A 16,896-nucleotide genomic window follows, 5' to 3' on the forward strand; every position below is an offset into this window, starting at 1 on the left:
GGCATCCACTCATACGAAGGTATTTTGTTATTTTCTGGTTTTCGAGTTTCCAGCCTTGACAAGTTTCCAGGTCGATTTGTTGGATTTTTCTGTTACGGGGCAAGACTTGAATCGTCGTCCTTCCTTATCCACGCTGTCTCCTCAAAGGCATCTTCAAACGAATCGTTAAACAGATTGGGCTTGAACAGTTGAAATCAGTCCTAATCACGCTTCTCGTGACACAGATGCGTCAATGCTCTCGAAGCCCAAGGCGCTCATGGAGGACCTCCAGCATATAAGGACTAACGCGATTTGCTTGTCGATTTCCGACTTTTCTACGGCATGCATCTCCCTCATCTGCTCAAAGAGCTCAGCGAGAAGAGTCACAAAGAACGCTCCACGCCATCTTCGACGCCTCCACCACCACCACCACCGATCACCCCCCCAATCGAGCTCCCCATTCCTCATGATGAGCTTTCGGTGTCGTTGCGGGACGCGTGGAACTCCGCAGATACCGATCCCAAGCAGAGCAAGGCGGATAAGCTGCTGCAGAAGACGGAAAATGGGATCACTAATGCTATGGCGGCCGAGGCTAAGGCCATCGTTGTTGTTGGAGCAGTGAAGACGGGGATTAATGTGGTGGGGGGCCTAGAGGACATCGAGAAAGGCATCCACACTCTCATGGAGGGTATGCCCGTGCTCATGAGTGCTTTGGACGAAGTCGCTAAGCTTCACCCGTGCGTTTCATCCGGCTTCCGTGAGAGATCTTACCTCGATTCCTAGATTCATCGGAGTTGCGGTCATGGCTTTCAAAGCTGTCTGGGCATTGGAGATGAAGCGTCGACAAAACGACCAGAAAATACTCGCCCTCCATGTAGAGATGAAAGATATGATGGGTGTCTTGATCCAGTACGTATGACTTCTGAAATTTTGTCGGTCTCCTAGTTGACCGTGCCTCCAGGTTGAAGTTCGTCAAAGATGCAGATGCTCCAGCGCCAGATGGGTCAACTATCAAGGGACGAATGCAGGTTATCATCGAGAACACCGCGAAGGATATCAAGGCTTGTGCCAACGGTGCGTGAAGCTTTAGCGCTCCCTTTTTTTTCTGAATGGAGTCCAGCTTGCGACACATACATCAAGAAGAAGCTCATTGTCAAGGTTCTCAAAGGTCCAATCTGGGAAGGCAAGCTAGCAGCGTTTGCGGGCACTTTCACCAAACGGAGATCCGAATTCGAGTTCGCCATGTCGATTCACACAGCTCTTGGTGTCGATGCTGCGAATCACGTTATAGGTCTAGTTGACGAGACGACTCAAGGTGTGGAGGCAGCGAGAAATACGATAATTAAATCATCCTCCAACAGCAATAAACCAAAAGATGGACTTGATGATGAAGATTTTCTCTCACATAATGAGCCCAGAAGAGAAAGAAATGTCCAGGTTTGTAGATGCTCAAGTCGTGGCCTCTCCTCACTCCAAATGAACTAGGCTAGTCGATCAAAAGGGCGGTTTGGCTTGCCTAGACAACGATAAAGCACTGAAGGAACTGAACGACTTGGAGAACAAGTCATTCGGCGCACACCGAGCAAATGGTAGCAAATTGGGAAGCAATGGCGGGGATTTAGATGATCTCAAGGACGAACTGCATGCCAATCCGGATCAGGCCATCGCGGCCAACATGGAACAGTTCTCACGCAAGTTCGCGGTTCAGCAACGCCAAATCATCGATGAGCTTTCGCGTGTCGTGGAAAGACAAGGGGACAGAATCATTGGGGCGGTAATGCTTCTATGTTCATGATACACATGAGTTTGACTGACCTGTGTCAGGTATTGGCTGGACCTGGTGATCGTATCATCGATCCAAATGTGCATGCAGTCTGGAAAGAAATGGTCCTTAGTCATGTCTGTCTCCCAAATGACTGGACTAATGACAATACAAGGGATGGAAGGGAAGCGTCAAAACTCGGCACCTCGTAATGGCTCTTCGGGACCATTTCCAGGAGGATCGCAAGAATCACCACTCTGCCAATAATGATGAAGAATCTATCCCTCTTTTAGCCGCCGAAGACGAGTGGACCTTGGAATATATTGACGTTGTTCATCTACAGGCCATTTCAGAGGCCTTTGACGGCGACGCTTCCGGTTTTGTGACTGTGGCAGAGGTTCGCGATATGTTCCAGTGTAGTCGTTGGACTCTCAATCAAGTTGATTAGGTGAATGCATTCACGATGGCTCGACCTCTTGACTGGAGGTGAACCAGGCATGAATGCCTTTGCCTAGTTCTGACTTCTTTCTCGCAGTCTTCCGCGGTGGATCGCCTACTGGTCACTAGGTCATTATCAAGCAATGCAAGATTATGGCCACAGAATCTACAAGTTGTTTGACAAATTATTCGCGATTCTGCCTCGTCTCTTGCCTGCCAACAAGTCTGGGGCCAACGACTACCTCTCGACTGCGTATCGCGGCTTGCATACGGTCGTCAAGTCCTTGAATTATATCGACATAAATTACAGGCTGCAGGTCGGTAAAGGGATGACTGTAATAGTAAACCTCAACTTTCGCAGGAAAGATTCAAGTCGTATGTGGCATCGGAAGAAGAACGAATCAAAGGTCAATTTGAATGCCACATGACTTGACGACGTCTTATGTTGAGAACTATTCAGGCAATCTGGAAGCCGTCAAATATGATATCGACGCTAGCGACACATTTGAGCTTGTTATGGGTTGGTCATTTCTTTCTTTACGTTGTCTAGGCTACTGATATTTTGCTGCAGGCGAAGGCCGACTCGAGAAAGTAGGCATCCATGCTCTCCTATGCCTGAGACGCTTGATGTCCATTGATCTAGTATCTGCTCCCTACGATATACTTACTACTGGAGAAACATCTCCAAATTTTCCGTGTTTGTCAAAATCACGTGATCCATCCTGATGAGCTGTGGGATGCCACAGACACAGTACGCCGGTTGCTTAGCGCCGTTCGGGATCGCACAGATCTCTTAAAATGTTCGTCCTCCGAATGCGCCTCGCTCATATCTGACTAACAACCTTCAAGCCATCTTCAAGCAACAAAAATTCGATGTGTCGCAGCAATTTAATTCGTTCTCGGGCGGATTGGTTTGTCCTACATTGTTTTGTGAGGAACTGCATCGTTGACAATGTGCTCAGTATGCTTACATGAATGATGAAGAGCTACTTTGGGCTGCAAAAATTGTTCAAGACACGTCAGGGTTTTCTTTGACTGATGTCCTTCGTTAACACGCACTTCCAGTGAATTTGACGACTATACATTTGAAGAGAGTTCAGAATCACCGCTTCCGCCACTTGAAGAGATTCTCAATTATCCTGTCGATGCGGACAACCTCGATGATATTGTTTATTCCGCTCCGCCCGTTGAAGTTATGGACGAGCCTCAAACTGATCTCCTGCCTGGTCTTGTCCAGCTGTTTTCACAACGCTGGCATGGATTCCTCTACACTTCTGCATCTGTAAAATACCCCGCGTCTACTATGATCTCCCTGACATTTGTTCCAACCTCACACGACAACCGAGTCCAAGGTTTCGCTGCTTCAGATCGGGTAAATCGGTACGACTTCAAGGTTGTCGGTGAATGCCACACCGAAAATATCGGCAATATCATCACATTTCAGCGCACATTCTCTTCCCGTCTCCCCGCTCAGTACTTCAATGGGAGCTGGAACGCGGAAACCAGTACTCTGAAAGGGACATTTGGCTTCGAAGAAGATATTTCAACGCATTTCGGGGTGTTTGTGTTCAAGCAAGCTGCCCCGGAATACGTCTGCTTCATGCCCGCGCCAGCTGAGCTCGAGCCCCAGGCTATGGAGGGGGACAACACTTCGGGGGAGAGTACGAAACCTCGTGCCTTGTGGTCGTTCGCGATTTCTGCTGTCCTCTTCCAGGTCCAGCGGGATCGCTGGTCGTGGTCATTTTTCAAGGAGCGAAGGAACAACAGGAAACGTTTTATTGAGCTATATATCCGATCGCAGGAGGGGAGCAACACGTTTGGGAGGAATTTGAGTAATGAAGAGCGGGAAGAACTGTGGAGACTGAAAAAGTCGTTCACAAATCATGACTCGAGATTCTACTATTCGCTGGCTGAGATGCAGATCCGCGCCATGACAAATCATGGCACCCACTGCGACAACTGTGGGGGAATAATCGGAGGGGCCAGGTTGAGTTGCCTTGTTTGCCAGGTCGGTTCTTGTCCTTCAGCCAACAAGGTGCTTTATGCTCACGGCCTCTGAAGATGAAAGACACGTGGAACACAGTCGATTTTGACGACTCCCCGTCCTGCATCGCCGCGCGTGTCAATCGCGACGATATGCAAAAGCCGCATTTGCCCCATCACGACCTCATCAAGCTGAGGCGGGTTCTGCATGCGCGTGACTTTGGCAAGAGCTTCCGCAACGCGAAGGCGGCTTTGGAGACGGCGCGGGGGATATTTAAAGCCGCTGGATTCCAGACGACCGACAATAGCGAACCTGTTTCAACGCCAAATGGCCAAGGTCCGAAATGCGCCAACTGTGCCAAGCGCTTGACGATGCCGTGCTGGTTCTGTGTCCAATGCACGGAAGAGACGTTTATCTGCTGGGAGTGCGACGGCAAGGGCGAGTCGCATATATCATCGCTGCGGGAGCGTGGGCATGATTTCTTGGCCCACGATCTTGTGCGGGTACAGGCAGCTGTGGAAGACAAAGCGTTGACGGTGGAGGAGAGGATCGGTGTTCTTTTCAAGGCTCACGAGAAGATGGTTGAGGCGCGGTTAACACAAATCGAGAAGACTGTTGAGGTGAGAATGACTCAGGTTGAGGAACGAATGGCTGAACAGATGGCGCGGGTTGAAAGGCTTCTGGAGCAACTTGTGGCTAATACAAGTAGGTAGGGAGGATCAGTTGGAATTTCAATCTTGAACGCCGTTCCAACCACATCCGATATAGTAGAAAAAGAAAATTATTCTCGTCCAAGGGCTGTAGAGAGTATCGGATCTCCAAAGGAGAGAGAACACAAAAACTAGCCACAAATTACTTTTTTTCTCTGAACCTACATTTCTCTGTGACCTCGGCGACCCATTACCACGCCACGGTGGTTGCCAATGATATATCGTCTCATTTCGGCAGGTGGGATCTCTGATACGGACTTGCCAACCCACTCTGGGCGTTCTTCAGATGCATGAGGAACCTGGCTAACACTTCGTCTGAGGGTACGGTTTTGGGTGTATGTGCGATATTCGTCGTCGGAGCATGTGACCTGGATGATGTCCTCATGATTGAATGTGGTATCCCCCCCTCTGATACGGTCCGAGGACATGACGTCGAAGAATAGACCCATCTCCAGAAATTTGCCCTTTTCTACTGCATCAGCCACTGGTGCGACAGCAGACTCCCGATGGAGTCGTCGCCATGTATAGGTGTGTGGGGCTACACCAATCAGGTACATCTCAGCTTGAGACAACTCTTTCGAGTTGAGAGCTACTGTAATATCAATCAGCAGACAGACCAAGTCAATAAAACTTCATACCCAAGGATGCACTCAAGGTTGTGCCATAACGAGAAACTTCGAAGTAATCGCCTGCTTCGCCTTGCACATCTGCATCATTTGTGTCCACTACAGGCGGGGGAAAGTTGCCCTGGATGAGGGGTGGGGTTTGATATTGTGTACCGAATAGCTATGATTGTCAAAATATGTGGTCAAAGAGGAGAGAAAAACATACAAGGGTTGCCACCATGTGCCGACTCTCATGGACGATACTTTTTGCTACCATGATGGCCAGACAATTACTTTCTGCATTCTTGACGTCCTCTGGGGCATTGTTGTGATAGTTCAGCCAGTACTCCATAGAAAGCAGTGCAGGGAGGATGTATATGGTCGAAGCGGTGTCGTCTCGACGGATGTGCAGTGCCGCAGACATGAGCCACTCCTCGTCTTCATCGGACGCAAAATTGGTGAACTCCTTCCGGCTCCCTGGAGAAACGATCTGCAGCTTGCAAGATGCCAGTTCACAGCGAATCCTTCCCAAAAGCTTCTCCTCGTTGTCCGCCGACAAACCTTGGCGATGTCTAGACACGAAGTCCAATTCCTGCTCGACTGCAGAAGCCCTACTGCCGGCCTGTGGTCCCTTCCAGTTGGAAATTATATCTCCGAACGTCTTCCATATGACATTATCCGAAGCGAGAGCAGCAGAGCGCAAGGTTTTCAGGGCAATGTAGCCAATCTTTGTTTGCTTAAGACCCTCAGAAGCCAATCCAAAGGTTGGAAGTGCAGCTCCACGTTGATTGTCTGAATAATTGGCCGCGGTCTCTCGCTTGAAGAGTAATTCCTCAATGTGAGGAAAGCGAGACATGGACGGAGGAGGCTGGTTCGTGACTGGAGCATGACTCAAGCGTGACTTGTATTGACCTCCAACAGCTACTCAGCGAGGAGAGCGATGCTAGTACATAGTCGAGTAGTAGAAAGATGGTTGGAGAGCAGGTCTTGCATTTGGTATTTTACAGATGTGCCAGAGTCCCTAGTGATACAAGTGTCCGTCGATCTCGTCGACCAAATAGTCTCGAAGCGCCCACATCAAACGACGGGCAGCAGCCTCCAGAGGCTCCTCCCGCGTTCGCTGTACTTGCACCAGTGTCCGTTTGCTACTTGTGGTACGGCCCGGCACGGAAAGCAGCAGGCCGACTGTGCGAGAGGTGAACGCTATTGATAGCGCGGAGAACGGCAGTGGCGTGATGGTGACTTTCATTGGCGGGGGAGGGGGAGCGGGCCTGGGAGGTTTGGACTTCTTGAAGCCCCAAAAGGAAGAGCCAGAGCACGAGGATGTCATCGACATCATGGACAAACGGTGGGTTAACGAGGCATGCGAGGCCGCTGACCGCAAAATCGTCGTGGTAGGGGGGCGGAGTTTCTGGCCGCAAATCGGCCGAAGAGGATGTCGGTGTTCGTGCTCGGTGTTGGCGGGCAATATATACCAAACCCTCCTCCATCGCAGCATCCCTAAACAGGTCCTCCAACCGGCTCCGCGGCTGGGAGAGGTTGAACAGGTCGGCAAACGAGTCGTCTCTTTCGAGATGCAGCTCCGAATCGTCGCTCCAGACGTCTTCGCGGACCTTGAGTGCGATAAACAGGTCCAATGTGCTTGTTTCGCGCTGCAGCGAGGTCAGGGGGGAGTTAGCGTGTGAGTGTGGTACGCTGGTAAGGGGGAATGGGTCGCTCGAGTATGGCCTTCGGATGTGGGAGTCGTATAGCGGGAGGTAGAGCGAACGGAGAACATTCATCGAGGTTGTGTAGAGCAGGCGATTGACAAGACGCAGACCACGCGATAGCCAGTAGAGAGTCTTCCGCTGCTCGGCAATGTCTACGGCGTCCGAGAAGGTGGAATAGACGATTTGGAGTAGGAGATGGGGAGGGAGTGCTGAGAAAGTTCTCCAACCAGTTGCTGGCGGAGTAAGAATTGCCCTATTAGTCGAATATGGTGGAGGCGGCTTCTCGTCGAGGATCATAGCGTCCAGCTAACCCTCCGAAAAGGGCTATTTGGCGGTCGGGGAGTCAGGTCGAGGTTAAGTAGCAACTGTGCTGCGTGATCGCAGCGTGATTTGTCATCCACAGTCCGCAGCTCCCGCCCGTCCAACAAAAAAATTGTACTTGATAAGTACCAACTAAAAGTATTCCTACAATTGAGACGACTATGTTGTGTCGATGCATTGTTCAAAGTGTGATTCCAAAGCCCGTCGAAAGCGAAAAAATTAGTTACTGATAAGTTTGTTTGCCAAATTCGGATTCACAGACGAAGGTCGTCTGCCACGCTTCGCCACCAAGCACATCGGCGCGCATAGTCCACGGTTCTGGCCTGCATCGCGCTGCTCGGCGCTGTCCCGCCATTCTGGTTGACGTTGGCAGCCATGAAGCCGCCTTGTGAGGCTGGGTTCCAAGTCGGCGACCCGGAAACAGCGCGGGTATTGGGATTAAGGGTCATCGCAAAGCTCGACCACCACCCGACAGCCTGGCGGGCAAGCGCGTCCTGCGAGGCGTTGAAAGCGCTGAAGACTGGCTGGGCAACGGAAGCGCTCGGGCCGGAGTTTGTTCCGTCATAGAGGTAGAATAGCTCGGAGGTGTGGGCAGCGCCAACGTACGCCCCACGCGCGGCAATCAGGTTTGGGTCTGGCGCATCCCAGCGGTAGTTGTAAGCGGGCTGGCCGCTCACGTTACCGATGTAGTAGTCCCAGCAGCCCAACTCGCTCTCCATATATGCGTACATCGCCCGCTCCCACTGCGTCTTCCAGGGAGTGGTGCTAGACGCAGGAGGGTAAGTGACCAGCATCGCGTCGGTCGTCGCCGTCGACTATCCAAAAAAGTCAATTGCTGCTTGGTCATTTGGAGAACATTACCAAGGTAGGATACCGATTCTTGATGGCAGAGACGATGTTGGCATCGGTCTGGACATTGTCAGGCCTGCCGACGAAGATCGATCCGTCTTGCGCCGTGTGCCCAGCAAGAATGGGGACCTTGCTGAACTTGCCTGCAGCAAACATCTTGGTCGTGATGCCTGGGATAAACTTGCCATCGATGACGGGCAGGTATTTGCAGCTCGACGGCTTGTTGTTGACCGCAGACACAATGGCACCAACTATCGCAATTCAGAGAATGAAGACGAAAAAACAATCAACATACCAGTGGCCTTCCGCAAGCAGCCAACGACATCAGAAGACGAAGAGCAGCCGACTTGCTTGGTGACGTTGCGGAAGCAGAGCTCAGTGCGATCGTCGGTGTAGAAGGGGTCGTTTCCTGGGCTCTCGATTATAGCTGCCCGGAAAGGCTAGGTTCCGATGATCAGAACATTGCTATTGCTGGACTTCGAAAAAACTTACTGGACGCTTTTCGCCACCATAAGCTGTCAGATGCAGCGCAACAGCGCCACCACCCTGCGACACAGTCAATAGTTGAACCGGGAAGAACGAAGATACACATACACTGCTCTCGCCTCCAATGGTCACCTTGCTCGGATCGCCGCCAAAGGCCACAATGTTGCGTTGAATCCATTCAAGGGCTGCCCGCTGGTCGAGCAAGCCGTTGTTCGACCCAGAAGTTGGGTTGTTGCGGATCGCAGAGCCAGACAAGAAACCGAGCAGCCCGAGCTGCAACAAGTTTTAGGCCGTTTAAACGATTCACGCGGGCACATACGCGATACTGCACGGCGATGGCAATGAGACCACCGTTTGATCGCGCGACCCAGTCGTTTGCAGGGAAGCCTGATCCGAGAATAAGCCAAAGTTGAACCATCAGAAACAGAAGAACTTGCCTTGCGCGCTGTAGACAATTTGAGCATCGAAAAAAAGAAAAGGCCAAGTGCACGCACGAGTTATAGTAATACCCCCCTCCGTGCTGAGGAAAAATGTGCGTGAGAATATGCAAACACAGACGAGCGCCCACAAACGCACGAAATAGACGTAAACAGGAAGTTTGCTCTTGGATGTCGCGTTCGAAGGGACCCAGATGTTTAGAGTAGCACAGTCTAGGTGGTTGAGAAACTGAAGAAAAGCTCAAGCAAGGCTCACCTTCACTGCCTATTCCGACAACCGCAGGTTGTTGAATGCAAATCGGACCCCAGTTCCTTGCATCAACAACGTCGTCGTTGGTCAGAAATATGTTCAGAGTCTCGTCAAGTTTCTGGGGTGGCGCGAATCGTAGTCTTCCGACTGGGGGCCGCATATAAGGTATCCCGCCATAGAAAGTGAGACTGGGTAAAGTCGCGTTACCAGCATAGGCGGCATAGCTATTCAAGCCAAGGCATTAGACACGCGCAAGGCCCTAGGAAGTTGCACGCACCCTACGTCGACAACTGGCCCCAAAGTAGATGTGAGTGGGCCAAAAATGCTGCGCCGTTCCACGACTTCGGCCGTGGAGAGGGAAGTCGATGCCTTGGCAAGGATTGGGAGTAAAAGAGCGACAAGAGACGGGAGGAGAACCATGGCCAGCGAAGGGGTAGGTTACACGCGACCAGGTGGTCTGACGAAGAAAGATACGGGCCGCCTTTTGAGTCGGCCGCCAGCACCTTGGCCAGCACCGGGCCGGACAAAACCTTGATCCCAGCAACAATTTTAGTCCATGTTGCTAGGCACACATCAGAAAAATGGATTCGCAAATTGCTCACAAATTGAGGCACAAGCTTAGGATTGGATCCGACCAAATATTCCTAAGCCAGACTTACCTCTACCAAAGGCCACGACGCCCTACGAAACTGACCACTGGTCAGCTGCGACAGCTGCCCTTCTCCCCCTGCAAGTGGCGCCTCCTCGGCATGCCAACGACTGTGGGCGTGAGAACTCCGTAAGTCGGTGAAGCTCCACTTTGAATTTCTGTTGATCTACATATGGATCATTGGATAGGATGCTTTTGGAATACCTATAGTCGCCCTAAACCTTCGTTTTGGGGCGCTCAAATGCGTTCAGGGGACAGATTCGACCGACAGCACTTCCAAAGTGCTCCACGGTGTTCTCTGAACGGTTGACGCCCACAAACACAACGCCACACTGAATTGCTTCCGTGCGCGCTCACGTGATGCACACTTCTTGTTCTCGACTGTCAACTGCGGCGGCTTGGCCAATTCGACTTTTTTAGGCTTTTAGACAAGCTTCAGGGAAGCTTTTAGCAATTTTTTAGGCTAGGCACGGCAAGAACAAGCAAAAAGTGGAAGAACCCAGAGAAACTACGCGACGGCGAAACTTGAGTTTGAGTTTCAGCTATCTCTAGTTCCATTTTACCGCTCCTAAACCTTCCCGCTTTCAACAACAAGTCAATCCATCCGTGATTACTTATCGAGGCGTCGAGTTCGTAGGGGCTAGCTTGCCACTGCGCCCAAACCCCTGCGTTTCAGCAGCTTGACGACGACTGCAAGAAAACTGTTCACGCCTGCTAGGAGGATCAAAAGAAGCACACCTAACTGGGATAGGGCGTGGATCCTCGGGTTTTCTGATATGTCGGTGCCAAGTTGGTGCGGAAGCGATTGACAACATTTTTTCACTTACGCGAGTCGGAGTCCTTGCGGACTGGACGTCGATTGTGGCGTCTCCAGCCTCGATCACTCCATACCCGGTCAAATCCATAGCGACTTCATCATTGACATTCCCGTGCGGTGGACCACATGGCTATAAGTATCGCTCTCTTTTTCCTCCCTCAGTCCTTTTTCTTGCTTCCACCATGGTCAGCAGCAAGGCAAATGTGTTCCGCATAATGTGAGTGTCTTGCCGCCCGCCGCAGTCTAGCATCACTAAGTTTCCTTCTTTCTAGCTCGTTCACACTTGCTGGCGGAGACGTCTTGCAGACGATACCACCCACGTATCAGCTCTACAAGAGACAATGGAAGAATCGCACATTGAGCCCAGTGCGTGACTCTGCTTGAATTCCGTCTGACTGCGGCTAATATATGAGCTCATCAGGTCTGCTTCTTCTACGCTGCTGCCCGATAGTGCGCTCCATATCTCTTCCTCAACCGTCCTGAGCTAATTAAATCCCAGCCTTACTATTATTTCACTCGTTTCCAATGCCTATGGTTTCTATGGGACGCACTACACGCTCGAGACTTGCAAGCCTTGGTATATGCTGCCCAACGTTACAGCGAGTGAGTATATAACCAAGATCAACCAATGTCAAGATCTGAATCTTATCCGTAGTGTTGGCTGGCATGGCTGTCCAGGTCCTTCTCTATATCAGGTGCGCGCATTCCACATTGATGCAAAACCCGTCTGATCGAGGCCAAGGACATATGCTATATCTGGTCGCTCGCCATGGGTCAAATGGGGACTCGGTGCATTCCTCCTCCTCGGTTTCCCCGTCCAGGTGTTTGGAATTGTCTTCCGTCGCGAGGTATGTCCGATTTTGTCCTTCGAATTGCCTGTCTAACCGTCTTGCAGGCCAGAGTCAAGGGTGTACGATAAATTCTCTGAAGCTTGTTTCAAATTGACAAATCGTAGGGCGATTGTAAAGGCGTGGTTCTACGTAAAGGAGACGTGAGTGCGTCTTCTAATGACTCTTGGCCGAAATTGACGGTCCATCAGCCAGACTGGAACATTGTTTATTATTCCGCTCATATGGCCTACGATTTCGTCGTCTGCGCCGTCGCCACATTCTTTATTGTTTATACTTCGCGGCTGCACGGCATGTTGTGGGTTAAATGTCTGAAGCTGTTGGTTCATCCACTCATTCAACTGCTAGCCTGATGTCCAAGTTCATCCGCAAAGTCTTGAGAAACGGCCTGCTGTATGCAGTCGTTGTCTTCATCGCGAATCTGTGCGGTCTATTCTCCCTCTTTCCTCATTAGTTGTAGCTAACCCGACGCCAAGTTGGGTTGTCTTGGAGTTCGTCAAAGTACTCGACACTGGTGTTGGTGCAACATTGCCACTTGCTGTGGTCTTGATCGGTAATTCGTCGCGTTCCTCTTGCCTCTTCTGGATCGCTAATAATGTGCAACTTAGCGGCGCAACACCTGATTCTTTCGACTCAACGCCTCAGCGACGACCAGCCATCGACAACTGACGAGCACGGGCATTCACACCCGAGTAGTGGGCCCCGTAGTCGGGGCGGGGCACCTGGGGGTGGCTACGGCTATCCCCGATCGCCCCGCGCCTACACAAATAGCTCGACGGTGGTATCGCGCAGCGACAGCGGCCGGAACACTGCACGACAAGACGTCGAAATGCAGCCCGGCGTTTTTGTCTTCACAGAAACGTACGACACAAAAGACCCCGTCGACTCCCCGGGACAAACAACATATACGAGGGACAACAAAGTAAATTTCGGAATCGGTGTTTAGTCTTTGTTCGTTTTTTTACTTGGGTGTAGATAAGGCATCATTATTTATATCCATATTTTATTCCACGCACGCAGAAATGAAAAGAATTCTAAATCATAGGACTACAATTAGGAAGTCATTCACAAACAGAACACAGTTTATGCTTCGGCCCGATAATCATGATGTCCCTTTTCTTCGGCCCGAGGTTTCTCGCCGTGGCTCCCGAGCTTACATTTGGCTCGGCTTCAGCCTTGAACCTATGCCATTAACACCGGATGGCCATAATTACCACAGTTTGGGCTTTGAACTGGAAGCATAATCTCAGAAAGAGGAAAACGATCACGTGCTCTCGCGGCATCAACTTAACCAGATGCCAATCCCTGTCCCCAACGACGAGCAGCTCTCTGAATGTGTGCGGTTGCCTGACCCGCCACATGACCCACCAACGTTGGAGGATGTCGGAGCCGCACTTGATCTGTCTGCCCAAGCCCATGTCCACTACAGTACGCCAATCCTACCCGACCGTGGATCTGGTTCTTACACATCGCAGCGCAGCAACGTCTGAACAAAACACAGCTTGGAGAGGCTACGGCCTATTTCGTGAATGTTGCAACCTCACATGCGACACATGGTGTGTTGAGCGATACTCTGAATGTGCCACTCACAGTTTATGTTCGCGAACAACGCGCCATGGTTTGGGGAGGGCCTCAGAAACCATTTCCCGGCCATTAGGACAGAACTCGTAGAGGCGATGACAGAAGATGTTGAACGCGTTGCGAGAGAAACTGTCCCTGGAATCGTCCAAGACTCTCTCCCAGATGCGTTGAAGCAGGCCATTGATCTCGCACTTGCACAACAGATAGAACAACTGAGTCAAAGGCTTGACACCAAGATCGAAAATGTGGGGAAAAGGTTGGACGAAAAACTCGAGCAACTGGATGGAAAGTTTGAGCAATTGGATGGAAAGTTCGAGCGATTGGATGAAAAGTTTGAGCGACTCGATGGCCAAGTCAACAATCTCCAGGGCTCAGTCAAACGGCTTGAGAATGTGGTGGTTGAGTTGAATCGTCTTACTAAACAAGTCAGTCTTGGTTTCTTAATCGCGTTTCTTCACACCAATGTGACTGACTTGCTCTTTAGAACATGAATCGATTGAGAGGAAAAGGAAATATCTAATCCTACGAAATTGTACCCTTCTTGAACGGCTCCCAACCGCATGCGAATCTTCCAGCTTTGACCAACATCGACAAAATTCGCGACCTGAACGCATCCCATGCAACTCGCTACTGGCGAGGACATTACGAGGGCCAGGCTCCGGCAACCACCGAGGAGCGCCTTCGGCAGATAGCGCTTGCTGTGGGATGTAGTGTCTGGGGTGATGATTGATGGTGCTCGTGTATTGTACTTACTTAGGAAGCTTGGGAAAGTGTCAATGATGATAATGGTACCGGTAGCATAGTGTTATAATTGTACATGTCCAGAATTAAACAAGTGATTGTCTGGATCATCTTCAGTCCTTCATGAAGAGGCGACTCTTTGCCAGTCCTTGACATGAAAGCGCCGACACCATATATTCCACTGCAGCCAAAAACTTTGCATCTATCTTCTAAGCAGGGTGTTCTATAGCCTCGCCAGCTCGACAGCCTTTTCACAGACAGTATCGATATCCCAACGCTCCTTCAACGGCAGCCCATGCTTCAAATCCAGCACATCGCCAATCACCTCGCAGGCCCTCAACACCTCGTCAATGTCCTCCTTCGTGTGGGCAGCACTGACACAGAACCGCACGCGGGCAGTCATCAAGTCGCAAGCCGGGTAGGTGACCTGGGTCTCACGTGAGAAAGGCTATATGGCTGGCATTATGAAAAGGTACTGACCACGACAGTGATGATGGGGGTGCGCCACTCGCGCATCATCCGATGGAACACGATCATCTTGCCGGGGTTGAATAGCAGCAATGGGACCACGGGCGACATCGAGTGGCCATAGGTGATGAACCCAAGTTTGGTCAGACCCGCGCGCAGGTAGCGCGAGTTGAAGGCGATCCGGCGCAAACGCGTACGACCTTCGATGCCGGATGCAAGACTGGGGTCGAGGGTGAGCCATGATGGGAGAAGGGACTGTGGTGCCGGCCCGGGATGAACGTCAGGGGCATCCGTAATGCTCAGGCGGGCAGGGGAGTTGTTGGCGGGAAGGATAGGGTTCGCAATGCCCATGATGCTGGCCATGCTCGCAACGATTTGGACAAGCACAGGTGGCGCCATCGCTTCAGCGTAGGGTCCAAGATACGCCCGTAACCGAAGACGATCAATAACCGTTTTGCTCGCAGCAACATACCCACCAGCAGCACCGAAAGATTTCGTGAAAGTACCCATGAGAATATCGATTTCGCGCGGGTTGATGTGGAAGAAGTCGGCGACACCGCGGCCATTGGGACCAACAGCACCAATAGAATGGGCCTCGTCAACCCACAACGCGAATTTGTACTTCTTCTTCAACTCGACTACGCGGGGTAGGTCGACGAAAGTGCCCTCCATGGAGAAAAGACCCTCGACAATGACCAGGATCTTCTTCCACGGACGATGTGTTTTCGGCTGGCCCTGACTAATCGACTCGCGCAAAACGCTTTCAAGCTCCTTCATGTCGTTGTGCTTGAACATGCGGACATTGGCGCCGCTCAGACGAACTCCAAACCGAATACTTGCATGGTTGAGTTCGTCAGAGATGACGAGACAGCCTTTGCCCACCAGAGCAGGGATAATTGCCGAGTTGGTCGCGAATCCCATCGAGCTGATGAGGGAGTCTTCCTGCCCAACAAAACGCGCAACCAACGCCTCCGTCGTGGCATGCAGGTCGCTCGAACCGCCCATCAAACGGGTGCCTGCCGAGGTGACACCATATCGCCTAATCGACTCCTCAACTGCGTCGGCGCAACCACCTTTAGACTGAGCAAAGCCGAGATAGTTGTAGCTGCTGATGTTGAGAGCGCGGGTGCGGGAGTCGAGAATAGTTTGGGTATCATTGTAGTCGGTGGAATAGCGGTCAAGCAAGATCGTTGTTCGCCCTGCGACACCTGTGATGGGCTGACCAAAACAGTCGTCCATACGTTGCTTCAGGCGACGGGTATAGAACGAGTCCCAGTCGCTGTTGAGAGGAGCGTAGCCCTAGACGAAAAGAGATAAGCACCATATAACGCTAGCAGGACTGACAACGTACGTTTTGTTCCATTAGATGACGATAGGCCTTTGGTCTGAAGCGCTTGCCGAAAAAGTCGCGAATGTGGCCGATGACAATTAGAATTAGATAGCTGCAAAGACGACTGAGGAGGGGGGGGACCAGCAACGGGCATCGACGGACCTGATATAGGTTGTAAACATGATATAGTATGGTCCTGGGGTCGCAATGTGCTTCAACGGCTCCTCGGGAACGTATTCCGACTTGAACCGGTAGTCGTCGTTCGTGCAGTGGCCGTACTCTGAATGGACCGTGGTGAAAACTTGTTCGGAGGTAGGCGGCCGAGCAGGGTATTCGAGCGCGTCAACATTGTCTTCACGCAAAACCGAGTCCTCTGACTCTGCTGTTATTGACGACGACATAGAGAGGGCGGGAGTGCCGATAGGCGGGGGAGCGTTGGCCCTAAGACTGGCCCGCCGAGCGTCAGCCTCTGAGAGCGCAGAGAGGTATGAGGCAGCGGTCTTGTGGGTGAGCGTAGACGTGGACCGCTTTTTGAAGATGGAGGAGGTCGGTGATGACATGTTGAAGGCAATGGGGGACGTTGGAAGAGGGGACCCAGGCATCGTAGAATGGAGCGACCGAAAGAAAAGCCCACTAAACAATTCAACGTAATCGCCTGATTTTGAGCCCGCCCGGCAATCATCTTCCTGTCATCTCCTATGACCATCTAGGTCTAGCTGCTTGCTCCCAGCTCCCTGGCTTACTCTGAGAGAGTATGGCAACTCACTACGAGCTCAAAGAAGAGTGCAGTGGAAAGTGCAGACCGACATGTGGAACACGTCAATGCACGGTCACATGATTCCCATCTTGCGTGTTCACTTTATGGATCAACAGGCTTGCTGAGCCTGACTATATTACTGAAAGTAACTGCTGAAAAGGATACTCGCCAATGA

The 16,896-nt window shown here is 51.4% G+C and overlaps 7 protein-coding genes across 7 annotated transcripts; 3 read left to right on the forward strand and 4 right to left on the reverse strand.

Moving 5' to 3' along the window:
* Window positions 1–321: 321 nt before the first annotated feature.
* Window positions 322–4,876, forward strand: MIND_01182700 (VPS13 domain-containing protein; the record flags this gene model as incomplete). Its single annotated transcript, XM_037368339.1, has 18 exons — window positions 322–716; window positions 763–888; window positions 941–1,053; window positions 1,100–1,294; window positions 1,341–1,416; window positions 1,465–1,753; window positions 1,804–1,866; window positions 1,917–2,138; window positions 2,190–2,227; window positions 2,277–2,496; window positions 2,541–2,586; window positions 2,640–2,699; window positions 2,751–2,770; window positions 2,823–2,979; window positions 3,029–3,090; window positions 3,142–3,197; window positions 3,245–4,187; window positions 4,241–4,876. 18 exons carry the CDS (start codon window positions 322–324, stop codon window positions 4,874–4,876), a joined length of 3,717 nt encoding a protein of 1,238 aa, XP_037215265.1.
* Window positions 4,877–5,034: 158 nt separating this feature from the next.
* On the reverse strand, window positions 5,035–6,334 carry MIND_01182800 (uncharacterized protein; the record flags this gene model as incomplete). Its single annotated transcript, XM_037368340.1, has 3 exons — window positions 5,035–5,465; window positions 5,512–5,659; window positions 5,705–6,334. The coding sequence occupies 3 exons, from the start codon at window positions 6,332–6,334 to the stop codon at window positions 5,035–5,037; spliced, it is 1,209 nt and encodes a 402-aa protein (XP_037215266.1).
* A 289-nt stretch (window positions 6,335–6,623) lies between these two features.
* MIND_01182900 (COesterase domain-containing protein) lies at window positions 6,624–7,484 on the reverse strand (the record flags this gene model as incomplete). Its single annotated transcript, XM_037368341.1, has 1 exon — window positions 6,624–7,484. One exon carries the CDS (start codon window positions 7,482–7,484, stop codon window positions 6,624–6,626), a length of 861 nt encoding a protein of 286 aa, XP_037215267.1.
* Window positions 7,485–7,762: 278 nt separating this feature from the next.
* On the reverse strand, window positions 7,763–9,950 carry MIND_01183000 (COesterase domain-containing protein; the record flags this gene model as incomplete). The annotated part of the gene is made up of 10 exons (XM_037368342.1): window positions 7,763–8,323; window positions 8,370–8,608; window positions 8,653–8,797; window positions 8,850–8,903; window positions 8,952–9,116; window positions 9,163–9,230; window positions 9,277–9,288; window positions 9,338–9,493; window positions 9,537–9,754; window positions 9,808–9,950. The coding sequence occupies 10 exons, from the start codon at window positions 9,948–9,950 to the stop codon at window positions 7,763–7,765; spliced, it is 1,761 nt and encodes a 586-aa protein (XP_037215268.1).
* Window positions 9,951–11,178: 1,228 nt separating this feature from the next.
* On the forward strand, window positions 11,179–12,790 carry MIND_01183100 (putative Transmembrane protein; the record flags this gene model as incomplete). Its single annotated transcript, XM_037368343.1, has 12 exons — window positions 11,179–11,213; window positions 11,269–11,362; window positions 11,418–11,446; window positions 11,496–11,599; window positions 11,652–11,691; window positions 11,739–11,844; window positions 11,892–11,906; window positions 11,952–11,987; window positions 12,036–12,142; window positions 12,193–12,267; window positions 12,321–12,397; window positions 12,453–12,790. The coding sequence occupies 12 exons, from the start codon at window positions 11,179–11,181 to the stop codon at window positions 12,788–12,790; spliced, it is 1,056 nt and encodes a 351-aa protein (XP_037215269.1).
* A 349-nt stretch (window positions 12,791–13,139) lies between these two features.
* MIND_01183200 (uncharacterized protein) lies at window positions 13,140–13,945 on the forward strand (the record flags this gene model as incomplete). Its single annotated transcript, XM_037368344.1, has 4 exons — window positions 13,140–13,272; window positions 13,320–13,369; window positions 13,437–13,850; window positions 13,910–13,945. 4 exons carry the CDS (start codon window positions 13,140–13,142, stop codon window positions 13,943–13,945), a joined length of 633 nt encoding a protein of 210 aa, XP_037215270.1.
* Window positions 13,946–14,389: 444 nt separating this feature from the next.
* On the reverse strand, window positions 14,390–16,566 carry MIND_01183300 (Serine palmitoyltransferase 2; the record flags this gene model as incomplete). The annotated part of the gene is made up of 4 exons (XM_037368345.1): window positions 14,390–14,593; window positions 14,647–15,933; window positions 15,986–16,076; window positions 16,127–16,566. The coding sequence occupies 4 exons, from the start codon at window positions 16,564–16,566 to the stop codon at window positions 14,390–14,392; spliced, it is 2,022 nt and encodes a 673-aa protein (XP_037215271.1).
* Window positions 16,567–16,896: the final 330 nt, after the last annotated feature.

Source organism: Mycena indigotica, assembly GCF_014461135.1.
Source record: "Mycena indigotica strain 171206Taipei chromosome Unknown Mind.scaff0011, whole genome shotgun sequence".
In the NCBI taxonomy this organism is placed as follows: domain Eukaryota; kingdom Fungi; phylum Basidiomycota; class Agaricomycetes; order Agaricales; family Mycenaceae; genus Mycena; species Mycena indigotica.